Source organism: Micromys minutus (genome assembly GCF_963924665.1).
Source record: "Micromys minutus genome assembly, chromosome: 1".
Lineage (NCBI taxonomy): Eukaryota > Metazoa > Chordata > Mammalia > Rodentia > Muridae > Micromys > Micromys minutus.
This window is the reverse complement of record NC_137969.1, coordinates 68,442,593-68,457,221: the sequence shown is the minus strand read 5'-3', so window position 1 is coordinate 68,457,221 and position 14,629 is coordinate 68,442,593. Positions and strand designations below refer to the sequence as shown.

The window sequence follows — 14,629 nt, the reverse complement described above, 5'->3', positions numbered from 1 at the left end:
TATTCTTTATATATAACCATATATGTAGTGTATATGTACATATTTGTCATATACATTTACATGTCTCATATTCACACATTCTTAATCTTTAGTACCCTTTTCTTGCTAATTCGGGATTGAGTTTGTTATAGTTGTTATAGTTTCATGAGACTCACTGACAGGTTGTTCACCTGAGACCTTTCTAAGTTTTATATATAGGCATTCATTGTTATAAAGAGCTCTCATTATAACTTTTACTTCATTCCATAGGTTTTGGTTTATTGAGTTTTCTTTTAAAAATATGCCTTAAATATTTTCTGATTTTTGTGATGTGTGTATGTGTTAGGGTCACCTGCATGCCTTGGCTTAAGTGTGGTAGTAATAGAATTTCTTTTCCCTCTGCCTACCAAATGCTGGAATTAAAGGTGTACAGCACCATGCATAGAACAAGGCGTATTTTGATACTGGGCTGCTTTATGGATTTTTATCCTTATATATAAATTTTACATAATCTACCCATGAGTTACTCATTAACTTTATAATCTCATCCTTGTGGTTGTGATATATTTTCCTCATAGTCTTCATTCATTTTTACTGTGTGTCTTTTGCTTTGCTTTAGTCAATGCTGATCAGAATATGGTAAGGGAGTGAGTGAATCCCAGCAAAGAAAAAGGCACAAAGGAATCTAGTATACGTATATCTAGGCTCATGCATCTTAAAGAGATTATGACAGTCCCTTTAAGATGCATGTGCCTATATATACATACAGCTTAAATGGGCGCTGTCCAGTTTGTCTCCTGGCATGAGATACACACAGAACCTTCTCATTTTGCCCACAGTATATATCCACACCGGGCAAAGACTTCCTTTGTTTTAAGAGTCAAATATAATCTTACCCTTAGCAGGTCCATTTACTTCTCCACATTCTTTTTCCAGTTCTAACCTGGGACCCAAAATAAGCCACTATTAATTTCCTTGTGATGTCCAAGTATAGGCTATCCTCTGACTTTTCCACAAGTGTCTAAACAGTTCTTAATGGGACATCCTCTCAGGATGGTGATACATACTGGTAGTTTCAAATGATGGAGAGACTAAGAAGAAAGAAAGCTTGAGCCCAGGAGTTCAGTGCCAGTCTGGTAAATAGTGACAGAAATGCTGCCTGAAAAATTAAAACCAAAGTCAGCCAAGCACAAATCAGCAAAGAAAGAGAAATCACATTCTGATGAGCTAGATGCATTTTCAGGATGTTGTATAACTCACCACCTGGAGTCTCTTATCTAATAGTTCAATATAATATCTCTTCCTCCAGGAAGACAGACCTAGGTTTTACTATAGTAAGATGCTATTTTTATGTTTGAGGTACATCTATATAGCTCTGTGTTTTTACATTTTGTAGTATATCATGTGCTTATTTTAATGACTGAATTAATAATATTTTCATTTAAACACCTTTTTTAAATATAGCAAGATCAGCTTTACACCTGGGCTGCGGTTAGCCAACCCACACATTCAATGGATTACAGTGAAGGGCAGTTTCCGAGGAGAGAATCATCCATGTGGCCACCAGCCAAGCTTCCTGATGAAGAACCCAGTCCCAAGGATGTTGACACAGGTAGGATATGGGAAAGCCAGCTTCTCAAGACTATGTGATGTAATGTGGAATTGAACATCTGCTGGCTAGTGAGCCTGTAGTCTCTTGCAGGTACTATTTTAGCATATCCCCTGCCAGCAACCTATTAAAAATCAATGGGAAGTCTGAGTTCTTATGGCCTTGTCCAAAGCTGCTGGGATTAGAATGGTATTAGCTACACTGGTATTCTCCAGTAATTTCTACACTTACCAAAGTTTGAAAACCATTTTCTACAGGCAACATCTATCACAAGATTGAAGCTCTATCCTCTGTTTGGCCCAATAGAACCTAAAAGGGACAGTTTTCTCCATTATCTCTGAACTTCATTGCTTAAAGTTTTCTTTGGACTTTGAAATTTTCTTTTCTTTACCTATAGAAGTAACTATACAAGGAAAATAAGAATATACATTTTCTTAAATTTCACTTTAAAATAATTGTGCAATATTTCAATGTAATCTACTTTTTCTGAAAAAAAAAAAGAGCCTTTAGTTTCCTTCTGATGTCTCAAACTATTTTGTGTTATTGACTAGGAAGACTACTTGAGGCTAGAATCAGTGTTATTTAGAGAAATTCACTAGACTGATGGTTACTTAGGAGAATCCAGGTTCTCTTGGTGAACTGAGCAGGACTAAGTCCCATCTTCTGATATATAAATGAAGATTAAATTGAACAGTGCTGTTTCTCCCAGACCCCTTTCCCCTTTCAACAGATTTTCATAAGTGATGTTGTGGGTTTCAAAGCTGAGAACTTGACCACTTGGATGTGTCCAGGTGAAAAAGAGATGGCCACAGAATCTTAATTTTGGATTGTTGTGTAAGGGCAAAATATAAGACTGAGCACTACATTAGCTTGTGATGTTAGGCAAGTTACCAAACTGCTTTATTCATTTCCTCACCTATAAAATGTTAATGAGAAAAGCATCCACTGTGAGGCGTGGTTTAAGTAATCCATGCGCTCCCGAAAAGCCTTAGAATGAGCGGTAGAGTGTCGGAGCCAATGGAAGTGTATGGTCTCATTGTCATAACCATCATCAAAGTTATTTTCTGTTATTATCTTCCTCGTGCATTTCCTTTAAAGCTAATAATAACTCTGTTAATGGTTTGCCAGGCTTCTGTCCACATTTCAGTACAGAGTTCCCCACCTTGTTTTTATCTGTTTCTAGGCAAATATATTTCACCGATTATTTGGTGTACCGAATGGAGACTCCACAGTACTCCATAGGTCCTTTTTAAAGGGCTCTACGGTTTAGAGAAACTGCTTATTGTTCACTAGTTGGCATATAATCCAAAAATTAAAATAGAAGTCCAGAGACTTTTTAAGAGACCGTTTAACAAAAGACTCGGTTTACTACCACACTCACAGACAGCGGTTGGTCAGGAGTCCAGGCAGAATTCCACACAGTGAATCCTTCAGAGGGAAAAAAGAGAGTTTGACATGGCAGTGTCTGAACACCCAACATCTGAATGCAGATATTCTTAGCTTCACAAAGGGAAGGACTCCAGTGAAGGTTTTTATCCCATAGAATGCATAATTGTCTTTATGCTAAAGATGCTATTGTCTGAAATTCCTGAGTACAGGTGCAATAGTTTTAAGCACTTTACTTGAAAGAGAGAGAGCCCTTGGAACAGTGGTTTCTATTTTTTCTTTCATTTGCATCATTAGTGGCATAATATTTTGATGTCCTGACTGTATGGTCTTCAACTTTTCTGGCTGTGCTGCTAACACTTTTCTGTAATAGTTGGCAATACTTTAGAAGCATTATCCGTCTTTGGGTTACTGGAGGAGCACTTGGCTTAAAATGGGTTGAAAGTGATCACCTTAGTTTTAGTTTGACAAGAAAGCCAGTGTGGCCAGAATCAGGAGATGGCTTTGTGGCTTCTTTATATATTAATGAAGCTTGCAAAATTCCTGAGCAAGTAATTTTAATACCTTTTTCCTTTTAAAATGTGCATTCATGAAGAAGGCAAAAGAGGTAAGTAGAAAGTGACCTAAACCATCATTATGTGTTTTCCTAATTAATCTTTTTTCTACCCCAAGCACTGAGGATTGTTTTGTCAAAAGCATTCTAATGTTCCTTTTTTACGCTTACCACGGTGTTGCGTTCACATGGAAAAGCACCAGGGACATTGTCATTATCAAGGAACAATACTACCTCCCCTCTTCCTGGCAGTCAAATGTAAGAATGAGTGGCCAGTGTCACAGGAAACCCTTCAGACAAATGTGTTGTGTCACTTGGGAGTTTTGATACCATGAGTATCATTAGTTGTAAACCACTATAGATGCCCAGCTGGTAGTTTTGTACTCTTAGGTAGTGACATCATCCTTTAAATTGCTAAATGCAGTAAGTGGCAATTTTAAAGCTTTTTTACTTTTGGGAGAAAACAATCTGGCAAGCCCAACTATTTATTTATTTATTTATTTATTTATTTATTTATTTATTTATAAATTTTTCTTTCATTAACTTTTTTGATGAGGTGGGGGATTCTTTTTCATCTTGCATCTTAAAAATGGCTGTAAATTCCTAGGTCCACCTAATTCAGATGTCTGCTACTGGCTCTTCAGATTTTCTCATGTGCTTTAATTTTTCTATAGTCCCTTTTATATATAAGCTTCCTCCAGTCTTTCTCTATTTACCAAAGCACTAGCATTTCCTTATCTGAATACTTAGTGCTGAGGCCTAGAAGAAGCTCAAGACCTCTCCTTAATAGTGGAAGGCGAGGTTCCCTTGGTCCTTTTGCTGTCTTTCTTCCCCTTCTGCTGTGGGTATTGTCTGTGAGGGAAAGACCCATAGTCTATAAACTGACCTTGTGAAGAGTGCAGGAGGCATCCCAGAAACATTAATTCTGATTGGGAAAGAAGTGAGGGCATGGTGGGACCAAGCACCCTGGGTAGATGGAAGCACTGTTAGGAAGACAACCAACTTATGTCTGGCCTTTCTCATGTCTCTCTTCAGTTCCACTTTGCCTTCCTTTTAGTTTTTTTTCCTCCATAACTTATTTGAATATTTTTCATTTTGTCAATTTTGTACTTTATACTCACAGGTGCTATAGTGGCTAACTTTCATTATTTTTTATTGTACATAAAGATCCTCTTTGATTTGGTGTGGTAGCTATTAAAGAAGTTTGCTTTTTCGTAGCCGAATGGCACTGGGAAGTAAGCCCCGAAGGAAAACCTGCTAATGGGAAGTTTTATAAGTGAAGTTGGAAGAGCTATCTATTTCAACAAAGAAGCCCAAGAAGAATTAAAAAAAAAATCAGGGCAATATATTTCCAGAATACTCTCACACACAGACACAGACACAGACACACACATACACACATATACACACACACATCTCCAGTTACTATGTCTAAAGATGCAAAGTGGTTAAAATTATAAACAAACAAACAAACAAAAACAAATGTCTCCGCATAAAAATCAACAAACATAAAAGGCATAAAAATTAACAAAATTGAATCGGTTACAAATGAGCACATGAATACAATGAGAAAGCAATCTTGGGGCTGGGTCAAGGTGTTTGAAATGTAGAAGAGGAGGTTAAAAACGTAACTGAGAAATCCAGTAAGGACACTGAGATGAAGACAACAAAACAAAACAAATGTTGGAAATGAAGAAGTCGATACATGAAGATCACAGTGGAAAGAAGGAAAGGAGGAGCCACAAGACCAAGTCAAGGAAATGTTATATTTCAGTATCAAGAAAGAATAACAAGGACTAGAAACTATAGACTTTCAGGAAGTCTGGGATCTGTTAAAGACACAAACTTAAAGAGATTATGAAGCAGAACAAAGAAATGAGATCAAAATTGACATGAAAATTGTACTCAGTGACAGTACAGGGGAAACTCCCCAAATCTGTAGGAAGAAATGGCCCTCCAGGCACTATAAGAAGGTAGAACCTCAAATAGACATTGCTGTAAAGCACCTTTGCACAGCCTGGTACTAGGTAAATACTGTGATCAGAGAACAAAGAAATACCATTACAAGCTGCAAGAAAAAAAAAGTTCAAATTACAAAAATAATATCCATTAGAAAGCCAGGAAAGCATTCAATCATATAGTTCAAGCTGTCAAAGCAAATAATTGCCAACCAATAAAAATTATTATATCCCACAGTTATCTTTTAAAATCCATGGAAACATAAATACTGTGTAAGATATGTAAAAATTAACATAATTTGTGACTACTGATCCAACATTTCAGAAGATACACAAAGGAATCCTGAGTGAAAATGATGAAAAAAATGGTCTCAGTTATAAGAACACAGGAAATCATAAATTATAAAGACAAGCAGATGAACAGAGGAATGGTAAGAAAATCATATTTATCCAACCCAGTTAAAAACCAAACCTCTAATGTGAGGAAGTATGAAAAGAAAGAACAAACATTAGAATAAACCAGTAAAACGTAGAACATAATTATGAGAATCAGCAAACCTTTCTCATTAATAAAAAGAACTTAGTTCTCCAGTTAAAAGATAGAGAATGTGGGCTGGATTAAAAAAACAAAACAAAACTCCAACTGTTTGTTGTTGTTGTTGTTGACAGAAACAAACTTCACTGGCAAAAACACCACAAAGAAGCGGAAAGTTTAGAGGGTGGGAATCTATCTCTGAAATATGTGTAGCTCATCTCAGGTCAGAGGAAATAGACTTGAAGCCAGCGTAAGTCACAGGTGATTAGGTAACTACATATTAGTAAAGGGAACATTTACAAATTGTAAATTTTGATGCCCTAAACTTCATAAGAGAGTCACTGAAGGATCAAACAGGGACAGATACAATAATAGTGTCTTACTTTAACTCCCCAGTGTCGTCAGTAGAGTGATGATCTAAACAAATTTCAGCAAAGAGATAAATTATGTCATAAATTAGATGACCTTAATAGATATCTAAAGAGTTAGACAGCTGAAGAATACAAATGATTTTCAGCCTCTTGTGACATGTTATATATAATCTGTCATATCTTAGTACTTAAAGCTCATGTCTTAACAAGTAAACAGAGTTGTAACAATTTACTGAGTGCTACCAAATTATTATATTATATTGGAAATCATCTGCAGCAGAAAATTTGAACAATGGTACATAAAGATAGGACAATATACTCCTGAATAATATTTAAAGAAATCAAGATGAAATTTAAACAAACCTGAAATAAAAAAAACATCCAGTCAGTTGATAGGCAAAAGTTTTGAACAGCCTTTAAAATAGAAAATCTAGATTTTAAAAAAAAAACCTTCAGCTACATTATTATTTAGTTTCTTCCCAATCAGAATGGCAAACGTTATAAATACAAAAATTAATAAATAAGAGTGAAGCTGTAGGGGAAATAGAAACATTATATAGACACTGTAGAGTGAATGAATAAAAGCCTCACGACTGTGGACAATACTGTGAAGACTATTCAAATTCCTACAAAGAGAACTTCCATGGGTTCTAGTTATACTATTCCTGATATCCATCAAAATGGATCAGAGGCAGCATAACACAGATAAGTGTATATCCACATCTACTGCTATGATAATTACAATAGCCATGTTGAGAATCCAGACTAGATGAGCCCCATTAGTTGAGTGAATACAGAAAATGCAATGTATTCAGAATGATATGTTATTTATTTACATAAACAAGAATGGAATGATGTGCTTCATAATGAATGGAGGGAATCAGAGATCATGGGAGGCAGACACTAGACTCAAAACAAGCATATTTTCACTTAGATGGAATCTACATTTAATGTATATGATAATGTGTATACACACACACACACACACACACACACACACACACACACGGGGGACATGAAAGAAGATGTAGAAATGTTTATTGAAAGAAGAGGTACTGTTGATGGGGGAACAATACTGGTTAATGGAGTAATGGAGAAGGGAAGGCAAACTTTTTTCTCATGTAAAATGTGTTTGTGTGTGTGTGTGTGTGTGTGTGTGTGTGTGTGTGTGTATACACATATACATGCAATATCCCTGAGGGAAATCTCCTTCAGGAAGAATGGTGAGGTTGGACAGGAGAATAAAACTATATATTATCTTAATAAAGCCCACTATTTTGTGTGCTAACTAAAGAAAGATTAATAAAAATAATGTAAAATGCCTAGATTGTCATTAAATTGATTTTATAGAATCATAGAATGATTTTTACATAAATTATAGAATAATAGAATATGGATTTTACATAATCATAGAATTAATTATATTGATAATTTGTCTTCCCAGAGGACAGAAGAGAAATGAGCACTTTTAAGGTTGAACTTGAACATTCAAACTTCACTCAAGTCTTTCATTATCAATGACAATGAGAGGGGTCAAGCCAGCAAACACAGGACTAATCTAAAAAGCAGTACAGGCACAAAAGATGCTGGGAGAATATAAAACAATACAAAAAATATGTCTGTCTCTGTGTGTGTGTATCTGCACATTCATGTCTGTCTAACTGTATATATATATATATATATATAAAGTCTCTATGTGTGTGTGTATGTGGATGTGTGTGGATGTGTGTGTGTGCTCCGATGTGCGTATGTGCATTCATGTCTGTGTCTCTGTATGTATTTCCCCACCCCGTGTGTGTGTGTGTGTGTGTGTGTGTGTGTGTGTGTGTGTGTGTGTGTATGTGTGAGAGAGAGAGAGAGAGAGAGAGAGAGAGAGAGAGAGAGAGGGAGAGAGAGAGTGTTTGTGTGAGTATGACTCTTTTTTTCTTCATGAAAAGGATGAGAATTCTAATAGAAACTTACTCTGCAGAAATCCTCCAATGATTCTTTTCTGGCTGAGTGACTTGTATCTCAAAAAACAAAAACCAAAAAATAACCGAACATTTTGTTTAACAGCTTATGGACATCTAAGGTGCACAAAAGGATCACAAAGGGAGATGGGTCAAATGCAAAGTAATTTAGAATGAAGTAATAAAATGAATCTGGGTAAGATTAGTTCACTGCAGTGTATCTCAGAAGAATCAAGCAATATTGTAATGTAGTTGGAAATGTATTCCTTAATTTCAAAGGGAAACCTGAACAATTGTGTGTCGTCTTCAATTGCCACAACACTGAAAACAACAGTTGCTTAGGGAACCAAATGCTTTCTAGCTTCTAGTATACAGAAGATATCTCTTATGGTTCCCCAAGAAGGAGGGATTTGAAGAACTGGAAAGAAGGATGGTTAAAGGTATAGAGCGAGTGCTTGCTGTTTAGTATTCAACAGCTCCCATCTACCTGTAAGCTCCAGGTCCAAAGTGTCCAATACTTTCCTTTATTTACCATAAAAACCAACACAAAGTGGCATTCACTAAACCAGATACATGCATGCACACATAAATAAAAGCAAACATAAATCTCCAGAAAAATTTTGTAAGACACACGGCAATGTGGTATTGTTGGGCCTTTCTGTTTTGTCCAAATTCTTTTCCACTATTTATGTTAATACAGGAGTACAGAGAATGAGGTGATGGTTCTCAGTCTCCCTGTCACACAATCCAGATGGATGGATTGTGTTTCTGAGTATTGGTGTATGTGTGGGCATATGCATGTGTGCTTGTGTGCACTCCTGTGCATGATGTGGGGATGGTGTCCTGGGGTCCAAGGAAAGATATCTTCAATTGACAACAGGATATAGTCCTACTATCAAAGAATCAAACAAGAAAATATGGATGAGCCTATGTAGAACGTGTTTAAATTCTCCCCATTTTTACCTGCCAGAGACATACTATATTAGAATTAAAAGCATCTCCCATGTATGAGACTCCAATCATATGCATGCAATTCAAATTCTATTCAATAAGTTATCTTAAATTAGCTAAATTTGAACCAAACTGTTGTATTTCCATAAAGCAAATGTAATTTGGGGACTTCTAACTAACTCTACTCGCATTTGTTACAGTGTCAGAGCTCCTAAGAGTATCCACTTCCTTTTTAGGATGTTTATTTTACATTTTTGGACTGGTGGTAGCAGTTTTGAATGTTCCTTCAAAGTGTACTTATTGGGTTGACTTTTGAACTATTCTGATATTTGATGGAGACCCCTCTAATCTCAGAGGTACTTGAACCTGATTATGAAAAATGTCTTTGGGTCTTAGATTGAGGGAGAGGCTAAAATCAGGTGTAATCACTTTATATAAAGAACAGTTAAATATTGAAAAAGCTAAATAGAGAGGTTTGAACTAAGATATTTTCTCAAATCCACCTTCCCAACCCTGTGGGTCTTGAGTGAGGATTGCTCATAGGCTATTGGCTTCATGCATGGTATCATTTCTTATCCACTGAAAGCCACCTTTGTTATTTGTGACCCTTTTCACTCTTTCCTTTCTGCACCTTTCTTATTCTTATTTTTCTCTCTCTTCTATTCTAGCATTTTCCTTCAATTCAGTATTTATACTACATTGTTCTCTTGGCTATTCTAATTTATTTTTACTTCATTTTGCAGTGGAATTAATTCATTTGCACTTTACATCTAACCCCCTTAGATTTTTGTGTTCTAGCTTGTGATTTTGCAGAGGATTTTGAGACCTGATGTTTTTCTTTGATGTTTTAATGCAGTTTCAACAAAGGGATCAATCAAGAGGATGGAGATAGAGGGAGGATGAACCTGATCTAGACAACTGCTGAGTGAGAAGGAGGGAAGCAGAAGATCTGAGTGTAGAGGGTCACAGCATGCTACTGATAATCATTCCAATAAACAGTTCCCTGATCGTATGGTTCTGGTGAGCTGGCTTGTTAGCATAGACCACCTGAGCCTGGAAGCTGACTTTTGTGGATAGTTTTCTAGGTCAAAAACTGCAGAGGTGGGGAGGGAAGAGAAGGAGGAGGAGGAGGAGGAGGAGGAGGAGGAGGAGGAGGAGGAGGAGGGGGAGGAGGAGGAGGAGGAGGAAGAGGAGGAGGAGAAACCACAGCAGCAGCAACAGCAATCAGCAGCTAGGGATCCTTGTGTACATCTCTAATGTGGAAACACACAAAAAGTCCTGGAGTATAAGTAGGATCTGTTTGTTTTTACTGTACCTTTTAAGTAGAAAGAAGAAGGAAAGATACTTTCGGCCATGTCTTTCTAGCCAGGAGTTGTTTGTAAGTCTCTAGTTGAGAGGAAGTCCAGAAGATAAAAACATATTTTGGGTTTGCTTTATTAACTGTTGATTAGCCTTCAGGCAAAAGATCTCTGTTCAAATGGAGATGACTCTGATGTCAAGTTCAACACAAGGAGAATACCTACTATTGATTAACCTGTTGAAATAATGCTGTCTGGGGCAATGATTACATTTTAAAGGCACCTCCTGATATTCTAACTCTCTGCCCCTGCCCAGATATTGTGAGCAACTGTTTTGCCCTATTTTCTGGGTTTTGTTTTTAAAGATACAATCTTAGATGAAGTTCAGAAAAATATAAGTAGAAGGTCAACCTGTTCTACCTCTTGAGGAAACTTTACTCTTCCCTAAGAAAGTTACCTTATTTTTAATGGTGGCACTATTTCTTATCTTGACATAATTCATCCTTTGTTTTCATTCTTATATGCCACTCGGGTCTATTTTAAGCACTTCCTGTGGGTAAGCACTGTTCTATATTACAACAGGAGGAAACATCTGAACAAAAGTAGCTGCTTCCATGGGGTGAAGGTTGTGGTATTACTGAGTGTTCATTATTATAAAAAGTGCCTGATAAAGTCAAATTAAAAGATGAAAAATAATTATTATTTTGGTTCATGATTTCAAAGGTTTCTACTTTTGGTAACTTGGTTCCATGATTTTGAACCTGTGGTGGAACAGAGCACTGTGGGTCGGTAGGGAGGATCCATGAGGATCCCATGACTCCTTTAAGATGATGCTCAAGGTGACCTCACTCTGCCTCATCTTCTAAAGTTCTCCCACCCTCCCAATATCATCACCAGCTTGAAATCAAAGCCTTGAAAACATGAGTCTTTGGGGAAACTTCTTGCTTCAGAAAGACAAGATGGAGTAATAGATGAGTAGCAAGAAGGTGAACTACGGAATGCAGGCTGTGATGACCTTGTCTATGGAACACAGAAGGGCTGGGGATCAGGGAATCCTGAGACAGTGTTGAGGACACAGGGAGGTCTGAGCAAGATTTCCAGAGAAGCGACTGAGCAATTAAGGAAGGGTGACATTGTAGGTATCAGGAAGCTGGAGACAGCAGCTGCCTTTGAGGCCCCCTGCAATGGTGGAAGACTATATGTTTCATAGAAGATGACCAGCTGGGTAGGGGCATAATGATCTAGAGGCAAAGGGGAAGTGTTTACAGAGGTTATAGTCATACGTAGGCAGATGGCCCAAGGCGGGGGAGCCTGGATTGAGGCTGTGATGCTCACCTGGGTACAAAGAAAGTTTTAAAGGCAGCTTCAAATGGGTGTGCTCTTCAAACTCTGCACAATATTTTTCTGTGTCCCTGTTGCATGCATGGACAGTGACTCCTGTGTTATTTGCAATGTCTAGGGCATACAGCTGTCCCGCATAGACAAAAGACAAACTCCTGCATTCATCCTACCAAGGAATGGGCTGCACATCCCTGATAAACAAAGGATGGATGAGAGTCTTTGGGTTTATATTCCTAAATTTACACATAAGCTTCACTTAGAAGATACTGCCATCCAGCTTTGACAATAACAACAGTATCTCTAGATTTGTTTATCCTAGTATATTTCCAGTATGATGAATTCGTCATCCCATGGCATCTCAAATGGCTAGAAAGGCTGAAGGCAGAAAATCCCTCTAGAATCTATTCTTATTCCTGCCCCTTGGTGGCAGTATTTGTCATCCGTCACTAAAATCAGAACTGAATTTGTATTTAAAGCCTTTCAAATCCTGTGCTTTAGGACTGAGGTGGTCCTATTATGTATGAACTTTTACTAAGTGAAAGATACAGTTGATAACATTGAGTAGGCACTTTTGTGTGTGGGGGGTGGGGATAAAGAACAATTGAGAAAACCATTGGGACTGGCATGCAGAACTAGATAGAGTTCCTCCTATCTGTAAAATAGTCAATGACACAAGTGTCACCATGTGTTTATTAAAAGCACTCATATTCTTAGGTTGTGATAATCGAACTGGAAAAAAAAATGACTGAATATCCTTGCTACATACCGGGAAAGATATTATACCTAGCGGAAGTCTGGGCTTTTAACTGAGGAAATGGGAAATGTTGTTCTTTAAGGTATTGACTGTCTGCTTCCTTTCCAATCCAGAACCTCAATCCTCTATTTTGGAAAGCCCGAGAAAATGCTCAAACGGTGTCCAGCAGGTAAGAGGACATTATTAGGCTGGCAAATTCCCCATTCCTGTTATTTCCCATTCCTGTTATTCACTTTAAAACAGTGAGAGGACTGTGACTGGAATTCCCATCTGCACAGATGGCTGGCCTGCCCCGGTTTTAGCTCACAGGGGACCCCACTGAGGCCAAGGGAAATGCTTGTTTTTGTTTACATTTTGCCATCCCATCCGTCCTTCAAGCAGAAGCGAGTACTAGCTTTGCAGATTCATATTATTCTATAACACACCCGAACGTTGGTGCCAGCATTTGCTGTTTGCAGTGAAACTCCAGGGTGCCTCATGAAACGTTTGTGCTGTGATGCGTCTGAGCACATCCCAGGGTAATCTTTAAAATGGCATTGGCATTGCCTGTCTAATATCTAATAAGATACATTTCCCTTATACTGTGGTTGGGAACAAGGCCTTTATGCATGGTTGGCAATGGCAGTGTCATTGAGAACTTACAACTCTTAAATTGCTTCAGAGGATGGGGCATTTGATGGTATCTTTTAGACATTATCATCTCTTGCTACCCATATCTGTCATCCCTGTTCTTGGGAGGCAGAGACAGGTAGAGCCTAGAAACTCACCGGCATAGTCAAATTGGTAAGTTCTATCTAGCTTCTGTGAGTGACTGGAAAAAGACAGAGAGCAATTAAGGAAGACATCTGATGTTGACTTATGGCCTCCATATGCATGTACCGGAACACACATACTCTGACATGTGTGTAATCATTCACATACACACAGAAATAAATAATTGAAAATATCCAGAAAAGAAGCATTTCATAGATCATTGATTGTTGATAGCAGTTACTTTTTTTACATACACAAGAAATTGTTGAATGTATTGGTAAATATTTCCAACCATGCCTGTAAGAATGGTTTCATAGGGCATGAGACCATAAGCTAGTCTACATTGTATACTGTCAGAATTGAGAGTCACACTGCTCTATGGATTCTGGCCTATAGAAGAGGAGAAAAATCCCACTTGAACTCTCAGCCCATCTTGGTTTCTGGGTAATGTGTCTAGGCTCACATAGGTTATACAGGACATGGTGTTCTTCCATCTAAACTTGAGAGTTGCTAACATTTGAGAAATCTTCAAAGTGAAGATGGGGCTCTGTTTTGAAATAAGCTTATGGTTACATTAAAGTTGTGCTCCTGCTGGAAGGGAGCAGGCGCTATGACGTTAGCTCAGAGTTGAACAATCTCTAGGTTTTCTACAAAATACCAGCTAGATGAGCCTTTCCTATTTGTCTGTTCAGAGCTAAAGCTCTTCTTGAGGACAGAGTCACAATAGCTTTCCCAGATCACTGCTTCTTTGTTTCTGTGTTTGTCTTGTTTTGTTTTTCTGAGGCGAGACCAGTACTGACCTGGGCACAGTAGAAATGCCTGCTGGGCTTAGCCACTAGTTGTTTAATTAGATGCAATAATTCATTTATCGTGAACCGGAGAAAGGAAGCCAAAATGATGAAAACTGAAGAGTAAAACTGGCAAACAAACTCTCCCACTGGAGCTGGAGATGTGCGTGAGAACATTTAAGAACATTTGCTGCTCTTTGCAGATGACCTAGGCTGACTACTTATATACTTATTCCTTGACCTATGCAGTCCTTGTGATAATTTAAAACTAACTCCCATGTTTTCTCTTTTACTGATGAAGTGATGTTTAGAGACACTAAAAGCAACTCTCCTAAAGCTACAAGACCTATAACATGTAAGCTATGAGCATAAGTATTTCTTACAAACCCTCTGATAGATCTACA

The 14,629-nt window shown here is 37.7% G+C and overlaps 1 protein-coding gene across 1 annotated transcript in view; it reads left to right on the top strand.

Annotated features, from left to right (window-relative positions):
- FMN2 (formin 2) overlaps window positions 1-14,629 on the top strand; it is a gene marked incomplete at both ends in the record, with an annotated part of 296,886 nt that overhangs the window by 61,050 nt on the left and 221,207 nt on the right. Inside the window, 2 exons of the mRNA XM_080929057.1 lie at window positions 1,444-1,591; window positions 12,798-12,853. Of these exons, the coding sequence (XP_080785183.1) occupies window positions 1,444-1,591; window positions 12,798-12,853 (204 nt within the window). The remainder of the gene's footprint in view (window positions 1-1,443; window positions 1,592-12,797; window positions 12,854-14,629) is intronic.